The sequence below is a fragment of the Ochlerotatus camptorhynchus genome, unplaced genomic scaffold (genome assembly GCF_037179485.1).
Source record: "Ochlerotatus camptorhynchus isolate MF236.1 unplaced genomic scaffold, CSIRO-AGI_Acam_v1.1 ptg000286l, whole genome shotgun sequence".
Lineage (NCBI taxonomy): Eukaryota > Metazoa > Arthropoda > Insecta > Diptera > Culicidae > Ochlerotatus > Ochlerotatus camptorhynchus.
This window is the reverse complement of record NW_027040775.1, coordinates 336,208-357,156: the sequence shown is the minus strand read 5'-3', so window position 1 is coordinate 357,156 and position 20,949 is coordinate 336,208. Positions and strand designations below refer to the sequence as shown.

The following is a 20,949-nucleotide window of genomic DNA, read 5'->3' as shown; positions in this document are numbered from 1 at the left end:
TTCTTCTTTGGCAGAATAAGTTCAAGACCAACAATTGAAATGGCCTTAACTCCATTTTGTAAACAAACCAAAGGCCATTTTCTCGCGAACCGAAATCCGCAAAGGCAAACCAACATAATGACAAGGTAGAAGAAAATTCTCCTCTACCCGATTGTGATTTAGGTTTGCGAATAAAGGTTTCGGTTCGCGTGAAAATGGCCTTACAAGGTTTGTTTACAAAATGGAGTTAAGGCCATTTCAATTGTTGGTCTTGAGTTACCCGCTAACATTTTTTTAATAACGTTAAAATTTGTTCAGACATGTTCCGAATGTCTCCGGGAAAACCCAATTGGTTGGCTTCAGTCATCGGTCAAATCGTCTGATTTTATAAATTTTCTCTTTCTATTTAATTAATAATTAAATCATTACACATAAACTATTAACGTATTCGGTAATTTTTTACCAAACTTTCAACAGCTGCACATTCGGTAAACGAAATGAGTTCCGATATTTAGTTTAGTTAATAATTTTTTTTTTCATGTACTGTTAAAATTACCGAACCATACGGTAATTTTTTGCTAAACTGTTCCGTGAATCGAAAGTTTGGATTTTTTTTTTCATTTTGTTACTTGTTGATAAATTGAAAAAAAAAAGATCTTTGCAATAATATTACTCTGTTTCAATAATAGTTTACACTCAGGCCTTTTTTACAACGCGGGATATGTACCGTGTAAAAAACCGTGTAAAAACCGAGATTTTGATTTTCACAAGCTTAAATGTTTTTATAAAAATGGGTTGACAATTATCCATGGCCCATACAAATTTAAAAACATTTGTATGGACAATTGTCTACGCAGGGGGAGGGGGGGTCAATAATCCCAAAAAAAACTGTCTACGTAGTTTATGAACAGGCCCTTTCGACTCAAGACTGGATCAACAATATTAAAGGGCTCATCAGCATTTGTAAACAAACCGTTCTAAAGCCGTATCCTCACAAAGCGAAGACCGCCAGCTTAAACCAACACCATCATCGGATAGGAGAAAGTTTACCTTACACGATAATGGTGTTGGTTTGCGTGGGTGGCCTTTGCTTTGTGAGAAAAGGGCTTTAAAACGGTTTGTTTACAAATTCTGATTGGCACTTTTAAATTGATAATCCATAAGACTAATGTTTTAAAAAGCGTGGCTATACGTTCTTATTATGGTGTGTTCCAATTATGGCCTATGAAATTCCCATATGTCATAATTGGAATTCCATAGGCCATAATTGGAACACACCACACAGAAAAAATTCTGAATTTTAACTATCACGTAGAATCTCCCCTCGTTTAATTTTAGCTTCAGTTGGCATAAACAAGGAAATCGTTTACAAGCTTGCATACAATATTGATAATTAAAAATCGTGCAAATTTACGCCAAATCTAGCGTTAATTTTATGTGCGCTATATCTCGCAGAAATTTACATAAATTCTTCAAACGGTGCATTATTGGAACGTAGGGCCATAATTGGTATCACTACCCTATGTGTTTTCAATTATTTACTAAAAAAAATCATAACTCGAAAACCGTTGATTTTAACGAAATTGCATCTGAGAAGAACAACATATCAGTGCCAACATTTCACTAGGGTGAAACTGCTTTTGTAAACAATGACTTCAACCATGCCGGCTGGCAGAGAAAACATTAATCTACACATATTTTTTCCTTATTAGAGATTTGAATAGATTTTTCTGCTTTACTTTACTAAAACCTTTGGTTAGTTAGTTAGGTTCGGATTCTACACATTGTAGTTTCATTTTTATACCTGTGACCTTGAAATTTTTACCTAGGGGATGAGATTTTGATAAGTCTTTAGTGGGAATGACACTGATGAAGACTGCACATTGTAGTCGAAATACATATCTGTCATGGATACCAAAATTTTTTAAGTGGAATTGCTGTTTTACCGGATGGTGTCGTTAATTTGCATGTATGACCTTAAATTCGCGAGAAATCGACGGCTAAAGCCATTGTTTACAAATGCATTTTCGCCCCTTTGAAATGTTTACTATGATATAGGTCTGTAAAATTGCAATAATTGCATTGATTGCAATAATCACTAATAATTGTAAACATTTTTTTTCCTTTGGTTTGTTTTTTCCGTCGATCTTGTTTTCCGTGCTGAACACCAATGCTACCGACGTGCCAGGAAGGCAGCTCCCACACCTGGACCCTACCTATCGACCCATCAACTCATGAACCGGGGACCAACGGCTTTACTTCCCATCCGAAGGAAGGCGTGATCAGAGATGTTATGCCTCAGAACATCCCGGCGGCGCCGATTGGGATTGAACCCAGGCCTGCTGGGGTGAGAGGTAATCACGCTTACCACTACACCACCGGCGCCGTTAATTGTAAACATTCCCAACAAAAAAAAAAAACTAAACAACAACATAAACGGGTTTGAGGGAAATCAGCAAAAGCATATTCGGCCGTTTGACGTGATATTGGTCAGTTTTCTACTTGATAACCATTTTAAAGCTTATTTCGAAATTTATAAAATATTGGCTCATTCAAGGCGCAAATTTGTGAGTGGTGTTGAGAGGCAAATTAACTTAAAAATTGAAAGTGATCGACCCCGCACAACTCAGACTGTGACCAACTTCTTAAATGCAGCCGTTCGAGATATTTTGAAAATAATTCCGGCAAAAGTTGCAGGTCCATAAATTTAACTATAACTTACCTTTTGACACCAAGAAAATTAGATGCACTATTTTCAAGCAATGGGTAAATCCAAGAGTGTAACAATAATAATCATAACATGATTTGGTGTTTTGATTGTCTGCTCAGCTCACCAGCATATTTTCCGTTACGATCGATCCTTATTTTCCATACAAAAAAATTAACTCGAAAAATAACTTCGAACAAAAACGGGAAATATTAATGGGAATTAAGAATGTTCTCAATAACTTCCGATAGTTACTTTTAAATACATTAGTAGATGGTGAAGATACCAAACCTTGTATCGATCTTTAAAGAAAAAGAAAAAGATAAGCCAACCTCAAAAGAGAGGTTTTATTTACTATTTTTTGTCCGGTGGTTTTACCTTTGCTCAAGCACAGCGCTATATATTGTGTCTTTCCCTCAAGTGTTGGAAGAGTTGCCAGTTTTCTTGATAATTTGTCATCGAGTTATGAAGTCGTATCGTGAGAATATCACTTCAGCAATAAGCTCGTTATGTTTTGTATAACTATCAATAAATTAATATGTACATGACGTTTGGTAAAACAAGGAATCGTACTTTTTGTAAAGATTGACTATTATTCCAATGTTAAGGTCAATCATGTTAAAAAAATAAATCACGCGAAAATTTGTTTTTTTGACCGTGATAAAATTTAAACTTCACTGTAACTCATTGACCGAGATAATTCGGATAGACATCATTTCTATCTTAAGTTTAAATGATTAGACCAAAATAGGAGCATCGGCTCAAAATGCTGCGACTTCATGTTTTTTATTCCCGAAAATTGCATGCTGTTACTCCCACGCAAACGTCACGCGTGTATGCCAATTCAGACTCAATTCGGCATCACATTCGCAGATGACGTTCAAATTGTTCGCACAAGTGAATAATTTGATTTGAAATATAGAACTCGAAAGTGACACAAATGAGATTTGTTATTGCAACATTTCCATTCTTTCGAAAGTCAGCCATTGAATAGACGGGATCCAAGCGATGGAATTCCGACGTCCACCGTTGCTTCGTTGGATGGCGCGAAAACATTTCGCCACAGAGCGCAGCGGACTGATTTTACGCGCACCACAACCGACACAACGACCAGCCGGCGGTATGACTGGGCGCATTTTGCACAAGAGGGCGGATTGAGGTGTCAGCCGGTCTAGCGATTCCATCTATTCTAATGAAAGCGATGGGTTTCCTCTCGGGCAGACGCAAATTTCGATGCGGACATGGTGAAGTAATATTTTTTATTTCCTCTCTTCGACGAGAACCACGCAAATTATGCAGTACCTATGCCACACTTTGCTCATCCGTTGTATGGTGCTGAAAAAAAAAGAGTATGCAACTTGTCCTTGAGTAACTTTTGCGAGCAATCAGTTGAGATAGTCCAGAGCAATTTAATAAATAATCATTGACACTGCCGACAATCGGAGTCGAAGCTTGTTTTTGTTTAGACTATTGGTTAGCCAAGATAGGTGGTACTATCATAAATAGTATATTGGCTTTTAGAGCGATTAGAGATTGAATTGCATTAGCTACATTTCTTCTAGTTTTTTTTTTGATTTTATTGTGAGCCTTTTGCCGGCTCTCGACTTAGAGATGCACTTCCACAGTTATAAATTGAGAGCTTTTTATGCCAACCAATGCATGAATTTGTATATTGTTAGGCAAGCTCAATGATACTCTATGCCCAGGGAAGTCGATAAAATTTAAATGATTTCCTCGATCGGACCGGGAATTGAACCCATCGCCTCCGGCTTGGAAATACCGATCCTTTACCGACTAGGCTATCTGAGGTGCCGATAGCAATAGCTAACGTGATTTAAAATAGCTTTTTTGATGAGAAATCGAATGCCTAAGTGGTTGCTCACGGCACGAAACATTTTTGGGTAGTTTGGGTCGAACATAATGATTTTTACCCTATTTTTTAGTGTAGGTTATATAAATAAAGTGAGAAAAAGCTTTTTTTTTTGCTAAAATGCATACGTTAAAGCTTTTACTTGAGCATTTAAATCCATATGAATAAAATTAAAAGAACTGAGTAAGTATTCACAAAATCCTTTGTCATCTGTTATAAAAATTGGGCTATTCACTATGCGCATCGTAAACATATCCACTATCGTAAAAATACCAGACATGACATTGGAGTGTAATGAAAGTTTACGAATTTTACACGATGTATACTAGGGTGGGTCATGTTTGTATGGTTCTCCACTGCTCTTCCGATGTGTACTGACGTACCCAACAATGATGTAAAATTTGAACGAATTTGGTTGTGATCTGGATTTGCGTGAGAATTTTAATTATTTTACGGGAAAGTGATGGGAAACGGAACGATCTTATTCATATGTTTACCAAAAATACAAATAATGTTCAGATTTCTTCAAATTTCGGACTTATATTGAGAATACTATACAAAACAACTTTGTCAAAATGTTGCTCAAGGTTTCCAAAGATTTTGAATGGGGGGATTTTGCATTTAGATAAATTACCATATGATACATGATATGTAGCTAGAAGCACAAATGACCAATTGTCTTTTTTTTTTTTTTATTTTTTTTTTTTTTTTTTATATTATAGTCACTTTAACGCTCTTGGGTCATTCGTGACTTGTCCGGGGGTGAGATTTGAACTCGTGACTTTGGCGTGAGAGGTATGGATGCTAACCACTACGCCGGGGTCGCCCCCCTGACCAATTGTCAGTGTTTGAATAAAATCAACCCAATCGTTTATGACTTTAAAAATGATACAAACTGCTCCATTATGGTGCTTTATTTTGAACAAAGCATTTGAGCCACTCTCCATTTTGATTAATAACCCTAAAATTTGAGCCTGTGCAACTGGGATGTTGTCCGATCTACTATATTTGACTAATTCTAACCTGTGAATTGAAATTTATTTTTTACTCTTTCAGATGAATGTCGAAGCGTTGGTATCGTTTTTACTTTCCTTGCTTATAGCGAGAGCGATTTGCAGTTCAGTTCTAGTGGCTGATTTGACGATGTCCAGAATGGTTGAACTCAGTAGCCGTCCTCCATACTGCAAGATTCACTTAGATCGGTAAGTATCGCATAATCATGCTCGCTCTGCTTTACACATGCTTTCATTCATTTAGTCGTTCAGTCGAGATCAGTAACTATAACATAAACTGCCCCCAGGGAAGCGAATGCGAATTACTGACTGTCATCGACGGTTCAAGCTCATCAAGCAAACTGTGACTGGAGCGACTAGTTCATTGAACGTTAAGAGGACTGTGGTTCACGAGCATCGAACTATTTTTCCCTTTCTTTCATTGCTTCCTACATCTCACACCACTGAAGGTCGCATAACTGCGCGATATAACTACATGCAAAACAGCTGACTAAAAGTTGACCCCTTTTTCGCATTGCCTAAGTTGTATAACTGGTATGATTAAACTTAAACATCCTGTCAAAATAAAATTTTCTTGATATCGAAACTGAGCATTCATGTGAGCCAATGCAAAAAATTAATTTTAATATCACATCAAAGTGGATGCACTTCAATCGTGTTGAAAATATGGTGTAATATTACTTGCCGAAAAGGACAAAATTATCATTAATACAGTGCATGAACTGACATTACGCTGCTTTTACTGCATTTGTTTATTTTTGTGGCCATACAAATTACATGAGATTTTCGACATGATTGAAGTGCATCCTCTTGGATGTAATATTAAAATTTATTTTTTGCTGTGCACAAATTCTATCGGTCCACCTGACTCTCCCTCTACACGCTCATGGTTTACTAGAGCTAGTTTTAAATTCTCAAAAAAACCATGGCTTGCATTTGCGATACAGGCCCTTATGAAATAAAAGCAGAGAAATGCGTCATGCTCAGCAAGCATTGACGTCATCGGAACTCTTTACTCCTATGGACAAATCCCATATGTGCATGTAATCTAGCAGACTTTGTCTTACCGTCTCTTCACACAAAGATTGAGAGTATCTTATTTTCACTGGATTGAAAGGGTAAGGAAATGTCCATCATGTTGTATGCACACACCTAGAGTAGACAACTGGGGTATAGATTTGGATCCAGTTTTGGATCCATTCGCTAATTGGTCGATTTTCAAGTTTAAGATTGTTTTTATAATTGAAATGTGTGCAAAATTACTGTGTGAACTGGGACTGCTTAAGCAAATGAAGAACCTGCGTGGCAGAATAAAAAGCAGCCAGATGTCCTGTCTTGTCTTAGGGGCACAGACTGACGTTTTCTAACAGGATTTTATCATAAAGATTTACAGAGTGGCCTTCAAGGCGAATTGTCAATATTGTCAAGGTAATGCTGCCATTCTGTTTTCGACTAGCTCAACAGGTGGACTTTTAAACTAGTATTTTCAAGTCAACATAGCTTCGTTTCTTCGCCATGGTTGATGGGGGTGACAGGTCATTAGACCGAAGTACATTAGGCCAAATGGGTCAATAGAAGGCTTAATGGAATTTTTTCTTCTTTTTATAAGTTTTTTGTACTTTGAGTTTTCTTCATCATTTATTCCTAGAAGTTTTTCATCGAGTTTTTTTCCTTCTTTTAACTCTTCACAGTTCGAAAAAGTAGTGTAAATTTCTGTTCAATGTGATGCACATAAATGGAGCGTCACATATCATACAATTTTACATTATAAATTGTGTAAAGTTCTGAGATATCCCATGAAACGTTAAAATATTATATGCAACCGTGCATCTGTGCAAGCAACATCTCATGAAAGTTACTGGTTTGCGTGAAATGGAATACAACTTTACATGCATATATGTTTACATCACAATTAAAATTCAAAACGTTTTGCTGTGTTTTCTTCCTAGAATGTTTTTCGTTGTTTTATGTTTTAAGATGCAAAAATGTGAATTTGAAAAAAGTGCTAGAATTTTGTGTTCCGAAATTATTATTTCCGAAAGTTATCGAATCCGTTAAAAAAAAGTGTTTGCTTAAAAACAGTAGTATTTTAAATGTTTTTCAACAGTTGCTCAGTTGATTTCTTAAAAACACATATGGACAAAAATCAAAAATAGTGAGTACACGGAGAAGCTTAAATGAGTACTGACTATTTAATAAGATTGAAAAACATGCGACGGACCAAAAAGTTGTGCTACAATGGAAAGAAGATAAGGAGAGGGTTAACCAGTACACAGCAAAAAATTCATATCAAAGTGGATGCTCTTCAATCGTGTCGAAAATATGGTGTAATATTACTTGCCAAAAAGGACAAAATTATCATTAATACAGTGCATGAACTGACATGACTGATTGAAGTGCATCCTCTTAGATGTAATATTAAAATTTGGTTTAGTTCTTTCGAGTGGCTATAGGGTGGATGTGGCAATGGAGCAGGAGCACTAATTGAGTAGGAACACAAGTGGAGTGGAAGCTCCAGTGAAGCTGCCCTGGTAAGGCAGGAGTGCAGGTTGCACTGGAACACCCGTAGAATGAGAACAATAGTGGGGCAGAAGCACTGTTTGGCCTGGAGCACCAATGAGATGGGACTGCCACTGAGGCGGGAGTGACCTCTATTCCACCTGGCTCCCATGTCACCTTTTCTCTCTTTTGGAGTGCTAATCTGGGTACTACAGACTCACTCAATATTTATTTATTTGTTTATTAATGATTCAACTGACAATTAATGTCTAAATGAATAAAACAACGACTAATTAGTTACGGTCAACGGTACGAAAGAGGCCAAGCGATGACGAAACAGGTCAGCTGATGAATTGAAGTCGAACACACCGAAAAGGCTGTTGAACTGCCGGCTGATTGATCGAATTGGCTCATGTAGTGCATAATTTCTGCTCCGTGGTTCCAAAAATAGAAAATCACATGGACGAAGAGGTCTCTCGGTGGCGTACAGATTTAGCTGTGCCAGCAATGTTGAACAGTCGATGCCACCTATAAGCAGCTTTTCAGCGAACATAGCTTGAGCGACCGTCCGCCTCACCTCCAGCGGTTTGATGCTCAGGAGACGGAACGCTCCTCGTACGGTGGCAGGTTCGTTGGGTCACGCCAACTGATAAAACGAAGAGTGGATCATGGAATTCGTTGGACATTTAAAAAAAAACTCAATTGACGATTAGCTCGGGCAACAATATCATTATAGTGGATTCTGAATATGAGTTACCAATCCTGGATAACACCGAGATTCTTCATGTGCAGTACATGAGCAAGACAACGTTCAAAAAAGACAAAGTCAAAGATTATTGGTTCGTTTTTTCGATGCTTAAGCGGATTTTTTGCTATTTCGTACAAAAATATGCAGGTTTTTCGTAAATCATAACTTTTGATAACATTTCAACACCTCTTCAGCGATTAAAAATGAAGTATAACTGCTAATTTCTGAATATTGTATTGCATAAAAATCTACATGATCAACTTCACCCCAGAATTGATAATTTGCATTTTTAATCTAATTTTAATTCTAAAAGATAAACCAAGCATGCAATTTATAAACTAATTTCGTACATCAGAAAAGCATTTCCTACTGCAGGTTTCAGAGGTATTTGTTTGTGTGCCAAACATATGGTTAGAAAAACATGCAGGTTCATCGGTAAAAATATATCAACTCACTCGGGGGGGGGGGGGGGGTTTTGTTTAACTGTACTTGCGTCTACCATTTTTCCTTTAAATTTATTTTTCTAACCTGCTTTTATTTTAACACACATTTATACTGAATAAACTAAATATGTTTACGACTCTTCATAGTTGCGAATTTGATAATAGAAGTGTTGATATCAATTGTCATCAATATTTCGTACTCAATATTCATGATAAGTAACCAATTAAGTCTGGTATAGTATGTAGTATCCCTCAATTTGTTTTGCACTCATTTTAATCTAAATATTTTGAGCAGTTGGTGGTCCAACCAATCAATTTCCCAAATAGAAATTTTGGTTGTATGCTGAGATTGCTTTAAAACCTTGATTAAACTTGGGTTCAGTCCATATTTCAACAATTAGTTTGTACAACTCATCTTTTTTTCTGGTTTCCAGTTCTGGTTTACTAAAATCAATCGAGTTAATACGGCACTGGTCATGGGGGCTCGAACAATCCTGGTTCATTTGGTGGGATTCAAGTGGAGTAGAGCAAATCAATTTGCTACTAGTGAAAATTGTCAAGCAGGTTCCATTGTAAAATAAAATCGATTGACTCCGCAGGTGCTAATGACCTATTCGGCCTAACGTACTTCGACCTAATGATCCAGCACCGTTGAAAGGAAATGGATTCATTACGGAATGCAAACCATTCGAAAATTTGATGGTAAGACACGATTGCGTCGAATAGGTGTAATAAAACCACCATGGCGCATTATTCGTTTGGATTTTGTGGAATGTTGGAATATTGTTCACTGGGTTTTAGTACATCAACTTACGATTACAGCACGAAATATTTCTTTGAAGGATATTAATATATATTTTTTACTGAGTGAATAAATTTATTCTAGCTATAATAATTATAATGTGAGGACGTTAATCGTAAAAGACATGGGTTCAACAGCGCTTAGAAGACAGAAATATAAACCACGTTAGAATTATTTTTATTTACGGGAAATGGCTCTAATGTTAGCCTATGGATCTAAGATTGGGCCCATCGCTAAAAGTCTGCTATTTATCAATTGTATCTAGATGAACGCCTCATTGGGACGGTACGAATGGATATTTTTGGTCGCTATTGAAAATTTAGTCGATTGCTGAATTTATGAATGGGCCCAAATTAGGGGCATTTAGACCGACATTACATCCATTTCCCCTATTTATTTTTCATTTTATTCTATTTTATTTATTTGTCGTCAATCAGTGTAGACCGTTTTACAGTTTTACTTAAACGCTGATTGTTACAATTTTACTTGAAGTACTTGTGTAACATTTATATTTTATTATTGATGCTTAGCTAACCTCGTGAAGAAAGAATTTTTAAGCGTACTTTTATTCATTGTTATGTAAATAGATTCACAGTATGTATTATAGCAAGACATCATTCTATTCAATGGGCTATTTGTGGCATAGTTTGTTCTTTGATTGTTGATGCTAAACAAATTTCTATTCCGCTGTGAGCGAGTGGAAGCATAGAAATTAATATTTTCCAAAATCTCTGGGCTGTAAACTCTTTGCGAAATCACATCGTTTATAAAAGCAATCATTGCGAACTCTTGTCGCTTTTTGAGCTCATCCAAATTAATTAGCATACAACGCGATTCATAAGATGGCAGTAGAAAACTCGTCCAACCCAAGAGCAAACAACAAGACCTGCTTTTGAACTGATTGAATGCGGTTTACATGTGTATCATGATATGGAGCCCAAACTATGCTACTATAGCTATGCTAGAAGAGGCCTCACATACACACTAAGATTTTTTTACAGGAGTCAGTATTTTTTTACTGGGTTTTTGAATTGCTGAAAAAGTCGGTAAAAATTCAAATGACCGTTATCCGTAAGGAATCAATGAAAACGACCAACTTTATTTTCTATCATTAAATCATTAAAAAATCATTCAAAATTTCAAAATATGTTCTATGAAGAAATTTCAAAATATTTTCTGTATCGTTGACAAATAAAATAAACAGTAATGGACCAAGATGTAAAACTTGTGGCACACCAGATGTTACATTAGCTATGGTGGGCAGATTTCTTTCAAATCATACCTTTTGCGTCCGTATATTGTCATTAAAGATGGATTCGAATAATCTTGGTGATTTTTCATACTTTTTGACACTTGATAAAAATTGGAATTAAAAATGATTCCTTCCAAATCGGAGGAAGTATACTCGACTTCATGGATATTAAACAGCCAGCATAAAGGTTTTGCTAATTCCTTCGAAAGTTACTTTAAAAAAATAGGTGGTAATCCATCCACGTATAATTTCCTTGAGAGTTAAATTATCAACTGCGATGTTCTTCATTGGCTCGGGGAGATACGAAAAATATTGATAATCTTGCTCATTCTCATCGTTAATTGTATAACTTGTATAACTGAAAAAAGTCAGCAAATAAGTTACTAATCTAACTAGGAGTATTGCCCAACCTACTGTCTGATTGCATTTTTAATGGAAAGCTCTTGGATTTTTGCCTTTCTTCAACATAGTTTAAAAAGGATTTTAGGTTTGACTTAATGTTAATTTCAATCTTTCTATTGTGCTTTTCATATGCACTTTCAATTTCTAAATTAAGTTGGTCACAAATGGTAAGATAATAGGTAAAATTTTCATCATTTTTGTTTTTCTTGTACGCTTTATGAGCTTTCTGCTTCCTATTTCTAAGATTTATTATCTGTCTATTGTACCATATTGGTGTTTTTGCATTGGCATTTTTCTTTTGCTTCATGGGCACTGTCTGTTCTAGAATAGAATAAATAATCTGATGGAATACATCAACTGCATGTTCTCCATCATGACTACGGATTACAAGTTGCCAATCTATACTGTTCAATTTATTTTTCATAGCTCCATAGTCTGCCTTACTGAAATCAAAAAAGGAGTCTGACGAATTATTATCCACCATTGCGGTTTTTTCAAGTATCATTATGGAGTATTCATTTTAATATAATTGATTACCCCCTTGATCCTCATTCTCATTTTACAGCTGGTATAATCATTTTGACAGAGATCGATGTCCTATCCTATCCTATCGATGAAATCCCTGAAATAGGGTGGATTTTTTATGATCGAGTTCCACATGTGTTATGTGCTACAATTTGAGGTAAGCAGATATCGATAATATTGATATTATCGGGTCATATCGTCATATCGATGTTTTGAGACATTGAGGATAGCAATAAACAATTTTTGCGTGGATCATTTTAACAATTAGTAAACTACAGGACTTGTTTACCATTGAACCAAAGTTTAATAAAATTATCGGATATCGGACCAATATCGATAAAATGAAATCCGATACACCAATATTGAAACCAAACTATAACGCGATAACGATAAACCTATGCTTTGCAAAGCCCTGACTATAATATAAACTGCCCCCCAGGGAACCGAATGTGATATTACTCACCATCATCGAAGGTTCAAGCTCAACCAGCAAACTTTAGCTGGAGCGACCAGTTCATTGAACGCTAAGAGGACTGTGGCCCACGATCATCGAACTATTTTTTTTCCATTTCTTTCATTGCTTCTTCTGCATCTCACACAGCTCAAGGTCGCATAACTGCGAAATATTGAACGACAGTGATAAAAAACGTTTTGTTTCTTCCTGCATGCTTGTTCCTGTGTATATTCTTCGCGAAAAGAGGCGACATACAACGGATGCTGTTGGCCTTTGATGCAAAGAAGGTGCGACAGGTGCCACGAGAATCGGTGATGGCCCTAGAGGAGGTATGCAACGAGGCTAGTGGAATTTCAGGTGAACTACAAGGTGGCCTTGGATTTATCTATCCGGGAACGAAGTGGTGTGGACCAGGTAGGGTATATAGATTCATAAATTGCATTTTTATACGACCACTTTTGGATTATGTGTTTGTCAATGTCAGACAAGTGTACAAACGCTTGGTTATTGTTCTCCATGCGTCAAATTATGAAGAAATCCTCAATCTGACTACGTAATTAGCATTCAGGATAGTGTCCAATAGAATGATGCACATTTTAAATCTTTGTTCCACAGTGCTCCAAATTGGGTCCTGATTATGCTCCCAAAATTTGAACTCATTTAGTTTAAAACTGACTGAGTACAAACCATTTGAAGTTTATATGTGCATCTGAAAATATTTTTTTTGTTCGTTTCTTTCTAACAATTCACCATAATTGTCTGCAAAATAATTGAAATTTGCTTAGCAACAACTTTGCTCCATTGCCATTTTTAAATTAAGTGTTAGAAACAAAAGCTATAAACTGTTCAAGACGCTGTTGTCTTATGATCATGCTCAATCAACAGCTCAACAGACTTCATTGGCCTTTCTAGAAATTTTAGCTTGAAGCAGAGTACGATAATGCTACTACGTAACACTGTTGCCAATAAAGCTGCTTAATAACTATTTCATTTGTCGTTTGACTAAAAAACACTCTTGAGTAAAGTTGTATCTTAGAAAATTTCCTACAAAAAAAGATGTCGAATATTTTTCAGAGGAACATAGAAAAAGGGTAGAAGGCAATGAACAAAAAGTTTGTTTTCCCATACAAACTTCAAATGGTTTGAACTCAGTCAGTTTCTAACCAAACGTATTCAAACGTTGGGAGGCTAATCAGACGTAGACGTGTTTTTTTTATCAAAGGCAAGTGTCACTCGAGCCATTCAAAATGTTCGTTATTTTATAAATTGCTGTTATGGTTCGAGTGACACTTGCCTTTGATAAAAAAACACGTCTACTGAGGATTCATATTTATGAAAAAATCATATATCAATGAAACAGTCATCGGTCGTCATTGAAAAGCAATGCAACTATGTTCTGTCAATCTAATTGACTTTTATTGGTTCTGTTGTCTTGTGAATTTTAGCTAAACGGCCTCTTTTCTGATTTTTATCTCTCAATCTATGAAATATACACGAAAACTATGTTGGAACGAAACTTCTAGAACAATATGAGGAACCTTATGCCGTACACTACACATTTTTATATCATATGGGTGGAAAATTCGTAGAACAAATACTTTAAAATTCTTCACATTTTAAGATATCTTCGAGCATGAAACTAAGTGAAAATTCAATAAAATCACTTCGAATAGTCAACTTTTGACCACAAAGTTGGTAGATAACACATTAAGCTTTGCTATGAAAGTTGTTACAGCAGCTTTCGTTGTTTCAGTCTCGAGATACAAATATTATAAGCCGTAAATTACCTTGAAAACATAAAATTAACTAGAAGCACCTCTAAATCAACGCCGATTTTGCTGAAAATTTGCACAAAAGTTCAAATTAACATGACGAACAGTAATCACGGTTGACCCGTTACATTCCGAACATTTCGTTTAAAATGAACAGGTCTAATACACACGTACACACACACACACACACACACACACACACACACACACACACAGACATGTTCCGATCTCGTCGAGCTGAGTCGAATGGTATATGACACTCGGCCCTCCGGGCCTCGGATCGATAGTCGGTTTTTCAAGTGATATCTATACCCTTCTTTGTAAGAAGGGTAAAAACATTCATTGCTGTAAATATTATTTCGAATATACTTTAAAAAACTATCAATATTACCCCGTTTTACGGTACTGCAAAGTCATTATTTTAATGAAACATTGCTCACATGTTCGCTGCTACGCTGCATTTTTCATCTAAATATAATTTTTATTCTCAAGAGTAAAGTTACTTTTTAAAAAGAGTGTAATACAGAAATGAATTATAATGCTATAATGCTAATCCTGATGTCCAGCAACAAAATGTGTTTTCCATGATTGCATATTAAATGACAAACAAATCATTCTCAGATATAGTGGCTGTTAGACTTGTCTGTTTCTATCTGTTTTTATATTTATTTATTTTATTTGTCGTCAATCAGTGTAGACCGTTTTACAATAGTTGCCTTAGGTGTTATTTTTTACAATTTTGTCTATGTTATATAAATTATAATAGGTATGCCTTGAAAACAAATTTAATAAAAAAAAAAACTACTACTAGCTGACGTTACACGAGGAATTAACATGTTGTTTTAATTCGGTTTTTTTCATTGTTTTTTTCATTGGCGAAGTGAAGTTTATATGAGAAAATTTATCAAAAAATATGCGTCAATCCAAATAAATTATTAATTAAGGGCCTTACTTCAGCTATATATAAATAGAGGGGGCGAGGGCGTTTTGAGAAAATCAACGTTTTATGTTTTTTACTATGAGTTGACTGAGTTTTTCGTTCATTTTGATCAAATCAATAATTTTCATGTTATGATTAAAAAAAAAAATTATATAATAATTTTTTTAATTCGCCTATTTCAAAAGTTACTCTGGAAAAACAGGATTCTTGACCCCCCCCCCTCCCCCTGCGTATACAATTGTATATACATTTTTTTTAATTTGTATGGGCCGCGGATAAATACCAACCCCCCCCCCCCCAAATGTCTACGTAGTTTATGAACAGCCCCAAACCATGTTCAAAGACTCAGTCTGCGTTTTTGCGATCTGCGTTTTTGCGATTTTAAGTGAATGGAACTCAAATTATAGTTGAATTCAGCGGCCGTGTATTCGTTATTTCAAAACATCTGAAATGTGAGTAGAATCCACCCAGATCGGTCAAAACACAAAAATGAGTAAACTAAGTTGGGGCTGCGTTAAGTTGACAAATGGACAACATCAACCTGAATCCTATCGAGGCTGTTCATTTGTCAAGTAGTCACTCCCAACTTAGCTGAGTACTGATTTTTGGGTAGGTTCAGTTTTGACCAATCTGGGTGGATTTTACTCACATTTGGGTATTTTTGAAAATAGCGTGTATATTGATTGTCTGGCGGATATAATTTCAGGAACCAATTAGAACTGTCAAAAATTGGAACCAATTTTGCAGTAGAAGTATTGTGATCGTGTAATATTTTTTTCGAAAATGATTAGAATAAGTATTACTATTTTGATTATGTAAATTACGGATCACATGGAAAATACGTAACGCTTGTGTGGAACCATCGTAATAAACGTTACAGAAAAGAGTTTTTTGGGGCCAAAATGGTAAACGCTGCCTTGATGACCTATTTATTTTAATTTTCGCTGAGACATGTTTCTCTTCACCAGGCTTTGATTATATCGACTTTGATATTAACGGAGTTCAGTCGTGCAACTACAATTTATGTATGATGCTAAAAATATGTAATTTAAAAAGACTACAAAACATGTTTACAGTTATGTTTTTAATGCTGTCAATTGTCACTGCACAGCAAAAAAATAATTTTGATATCACGTCAAAGTGGATGCACTACAATCATGTCGAAAATATGGTGTAATATTACTTGCTAAAAAAGACAAAATTATCAATAATACAATGCATGAACTGACATTACGCTGCTTTTACTGCATTTGTTTATTTATGTGGTCATAAAAATTACATGAAATTTTCGACATGATTGTAGTGCATCCACTTTGATGTGATATCAAAATTATTTTTTTGCTGTGTGGTTCGCTAATTGAGTGACGCACGCTATGTGTAAAGGCGAATTTTATTTTAAAAAAAAATGATTATACGTACTTATATACACCTTTACGTTGCACGATAATAGCTTGGGACCTTTAGTTGCATAATCTGTGTGTTTTAAAATATTTTTCGATTAATAATTATTGACGATCTAAACTATTTCATGCTTTGATAAATGAAACGATATAAGAACGCGCGTTGCTGTTGTTGTATTTGCATGCAGCCGCTGCGCTATTGTGTTTTACTATGCTGATGTGTTTACTACTATGGGTGGTGAGTAGGGTGCTTCATTTAAAAAAAATGATGAAATTATGATAGCCCACCCTCCAGTTTGATTCATAACCCCAAAATATAAGCCTGTGCAAAAAATGGTAAAGATTGATAAAGGCTCTAAAGCTTTATCGATCTTTACCATTTTTGCGCCAATAATTTGAATTTTGTATGGAGATTCTGGTGAATTAGTATGATAAATTGTACATTTTCCTTTATAGTGGAAATGGATGTAATGTTGGCCTAAATGCCCCTAATTTGAGCCCATACATAAATTCAGCAATCGACTAAATTTTCAATAGCGACCAAAAATATCGATTAGAACCGTCCCAAAAAATAAAATTGGTATATAGAAGTTTTTTAGCAAGGGTTCCAATATTATATTCATAGGCCAACATTAGAGCCATTTGCCATTACTCAAAATTTGGTTGTAGTTGTCCAAATGTTGAAAAAAAAAATGTTGTTGTCTTGCACATATTCATCTGTCAATTTACCATATTTTGTCATTTTTTTTAATTTCTATATTTCTTGATATGCTGTAAAACTTATCGAACAATAAGCTTTTTGGTCATTTCCGTAGCAATAACTTATTCATTTTTTCAACATTTGAACAATTAGAAGCAAAGTTAGAGCGATATAAGTGATTTTTTAAATTCATCCAACACAAATTTCAAATCATTCGTGCGACCTCTAAACCTTCATCAATCTTTACCAATTTTCGCACAGGTTCATTTTTAGGGTTATAAATTGAACTGGAGGATGACCTATTAGAAATTCTTCTCTTTTGTCAAAATGAAGCACCCTAGTGCTGAGTCATTGGACTGTGCTTTATGTTGTGAATAAAATACGGAAAACTGTCACGAGATGATTTTCTAACCGTAAAGCCGTAAAGCCGTAAACCGTAAACAACCTATGTTCAAAAATTTGGCTGACATAAGAATCAAAAAATTATTAAAACAAATTCCGACGATCACATTACAGAACCTGTTTATGTGCTGAAACATTACAAAGTCTGCATGCTTTTTATGCAAATCTGTAAAATAATCTTACATTTCCTGGTTGGGTGTATATATCTGTTCCGCCAATATTCGACGACAGGGAGGTGACTTCATCTGTACCCTACATATCGACCAGCTGTGACCACAATTTTTTTTATCTCAGAATATCTCAACGGCTTCGGCTGGGATTGAACCCTGGTTTACTGGGGTGAGAAAGCAGTCATACATAATTTAGACGACTTTTCAGAATTGCCATTTTGTTCAACGTAATGAAATTCAATTAATTGTTGAGATTCAACTAGAATTCAGTAGCACGTATTTGTATTTGTATTTGTAACTCAGTAGCACGTATTACTAGTGTAACTTTCAAATCCTTCTAGGAATTATCTTGCCAAATTGGAAAATAATAAGGCTTAATGAAAACGCTACATACATTTATCATCAATTGTGCCGACAGCCTCCGCAATGAGCTGAAATTTGGCTGTGTCTGAGAAACTCCTATGTAGGTTTGTAGCAGACGTGTAACATATGTATGTATGCATGATTACGCCTGCCTGATTTTACGAATGAGCCGCGTAACTAATTTAGGTTGTCGCGTGATTGTCCATGTTTGACATGTTCCCCACAGTTGTAATTAGTCTTCAGGTTCAAGATCACAAGTTCATTAGCTTGCACTCGTTTAGGGCTCCAAACGCTAAAAAGATTTTTATTATCGTTTATCACGTATAAACGGTCAATCCGATGTGCTTATAAAACTAGCAGTGTCATTAGACTGAGCCATTTGACCGAGTAATGCAATGGTTACTTCCCATCGCGTCATATTAGATCATCGTTCTTTAGCACTTTTATTTTCTTTGATTTGTAGGAAGTATCGCGACCAACTATTCGGATGTGGGCAGATATGCCGACGAGGATCGGTGCTGTCGTGAGCATGACATGTGTCCGAACATTCTGCTGCCGGGAGAGTGCCGTCGAGGTCTGTGCAACCGTGGTGCATTCACAAGATCGCACTGTGACTGTGATGCAAGGTTTAGAAGATGTTTACAAAATCTCAACACCGGTTAGTATCCGCAGACTAAATACTTCACGTTCCAATACCAATTGACGCTCAATGACGCTACCTACTTGAAGACGCATTTGCAGTGCAGTGTAGATTCTTTTGTGCCTTTGTTTCTATTCACGACCGAAGATTTGTTCAATTTGTTTGGTTAGAGAGAACTGTTTTTGTTTATTATAATGCTCAAGACTCAGTTTAAAACTTGAGAAAAGATAAATATGTAGACCCCTCAATGCAGGTAGGTACCTACAAACCTTAGTATCATTGTCGATATTTTCGAATAAACCAGTCATCGTGCATTAGTGCATTTTCATGAAGGTCGCATCTTCAGTCAGTAGGAAAGGTTACAGAAATATTGCTTTGCAACCAAGTGTCATTATTAGCCCACTCGAATGATGCTGGTCGTGGTTCCACTGTGAACACCATTAATCAACAAGGGTGATCTTCATGGTCACGATGTGATCTTGGTGCTTGGTACCCGTTCCAAGTTGATAGCGCACATTTGAACAGTTAAATTTAATTTTAGCTTGCGTTGGTTTCGGTCACGTGATACTGAACGATAGTAAGCAGCTTCGAATGATAATGAGCGTGAAATGTTTATCTAGATTTTATACCATATAGGTATGCCAATGAAATAGTTTAACATTTAACATTCCCTTCTTTACTTCCCACAGAAACCTCAAACACTTTGGGAGCTGTCTTCTTCAACGTGATACAGGTGACCTGCTTCAGCGAGAGGCGCCCATGCTCAGTTTGGCAGAGGTCAGTATGTGCATTCTGCTTGGTTGGCTTATCTCTCTCGTGGAACCATATAAACGTGAGGTCAGTGACTGTGAGTTCACGTTTGTGGTGGAAATGATCTCTACTTACCCGACTATCTAGATGACAGGTATTGAGCAGCCATACGCGTGTAACGCATAGCGAATGGGTTTTAAGTGTTCAGAATCCGAATGTTGTAAAGTCTGAGGAAATCTAATTGAAGATTAACGGTTTCAATCAACAAAAGAGATGAATGCTGTCCTTGTGTACAATGACGTGGGAAGAACGTAAAGACTCACTTTTTGAGTTGAAGTTGAACTTGAGTCGTAACGTTAAGAAGAGATTCTCATCGTTTCGATTTTTGTAGCCGTACACGTCATGCCAAGGGATACTTTTTATTTTCATTTCAGCTTTAGTCAAAGTATATTGTAAATTTTTAACACTGATAGCAGCTACCCATTACATAATGCTGTTAAAGTGGCAAAAATTACTTAAGCTTACAATTTATTGATTGGGTTGTTAGTGGAATACTCACAAAAAATGTTCCAATTCGATTTTCCAATCATTTTCAAATCTCATTCATTGCTCCCTGGAAGAATAAACTCGCGTGCAAATGTGGCAAAAAAATCTCATGCATGAAATTCTCATGCACTTTCACGCACTCATACTCACAAGAACAAAAATATGCCAGTTAAAAACTCATCAAAACCGCTCAAACGTCAATTGATAGCATGATTAAGCATTAGACTTCGGCAAAATGTGAAATGTTCACTCCACAGTGCTCAAACGGTTCCAAATTGGGTCTTGATTAGCCTCCCACAAATTTGATTTGGTAAGAAACTGATTTTGCACGTATTCTTTTGGTATCAAAATATAATTTTTTGCCATTTACAAAGTATTTTGCATGCAATTTTTTGGTATTATTCTTTGGTATTTTACCTCTTATGTCATGCTTATCAACACCAAATTTTGAATCCTGATGAGTGATGATGTCGTCTTAGTGGAATACTTGTATAAAGAGAGTAAGTTAGTAATTTCCATTTAATTTTATCTACCTTATTTGCTTATCCTTGACAGATACCCGTATTTCGTGC

General features: G+C 35.9%; 1 protein-coding gene across 3 annotated transcripts in view; it reads left to right on the top strand.

Annotated features, from left to right (window-relative positions):
• Positions 1-20,949, top strand: part of LOC135706693 (group 3 secretory phospholipase A2) — a 49,753-nt gene that overhangs the window by 18,499 nt on the left and 10,305 nt on the right. For all 3 annotated transcript variants that reach the window (XM_065228345.1, XM_065228343.1, XM_065228344.1), the window contains exons 2-5: positions 5,613-5,758; positions 12,939-13,108; positions 18,905-19,099; positions 19,771-19,858. In XM_065228345.1, the coding sequence (XP_065084417.1) occupies positions 5,613-5,758; positions 12,939-13,108; positions 18,905-19,099; positions 19,771-19,858 (599 nt within the window). The remainder of the gene's footprint in view (positions 1-5,612; positions 5,759-12,938; positions 13,109-18,904; positions 19,100-19,770; positions 19,859-20,949) is intronic.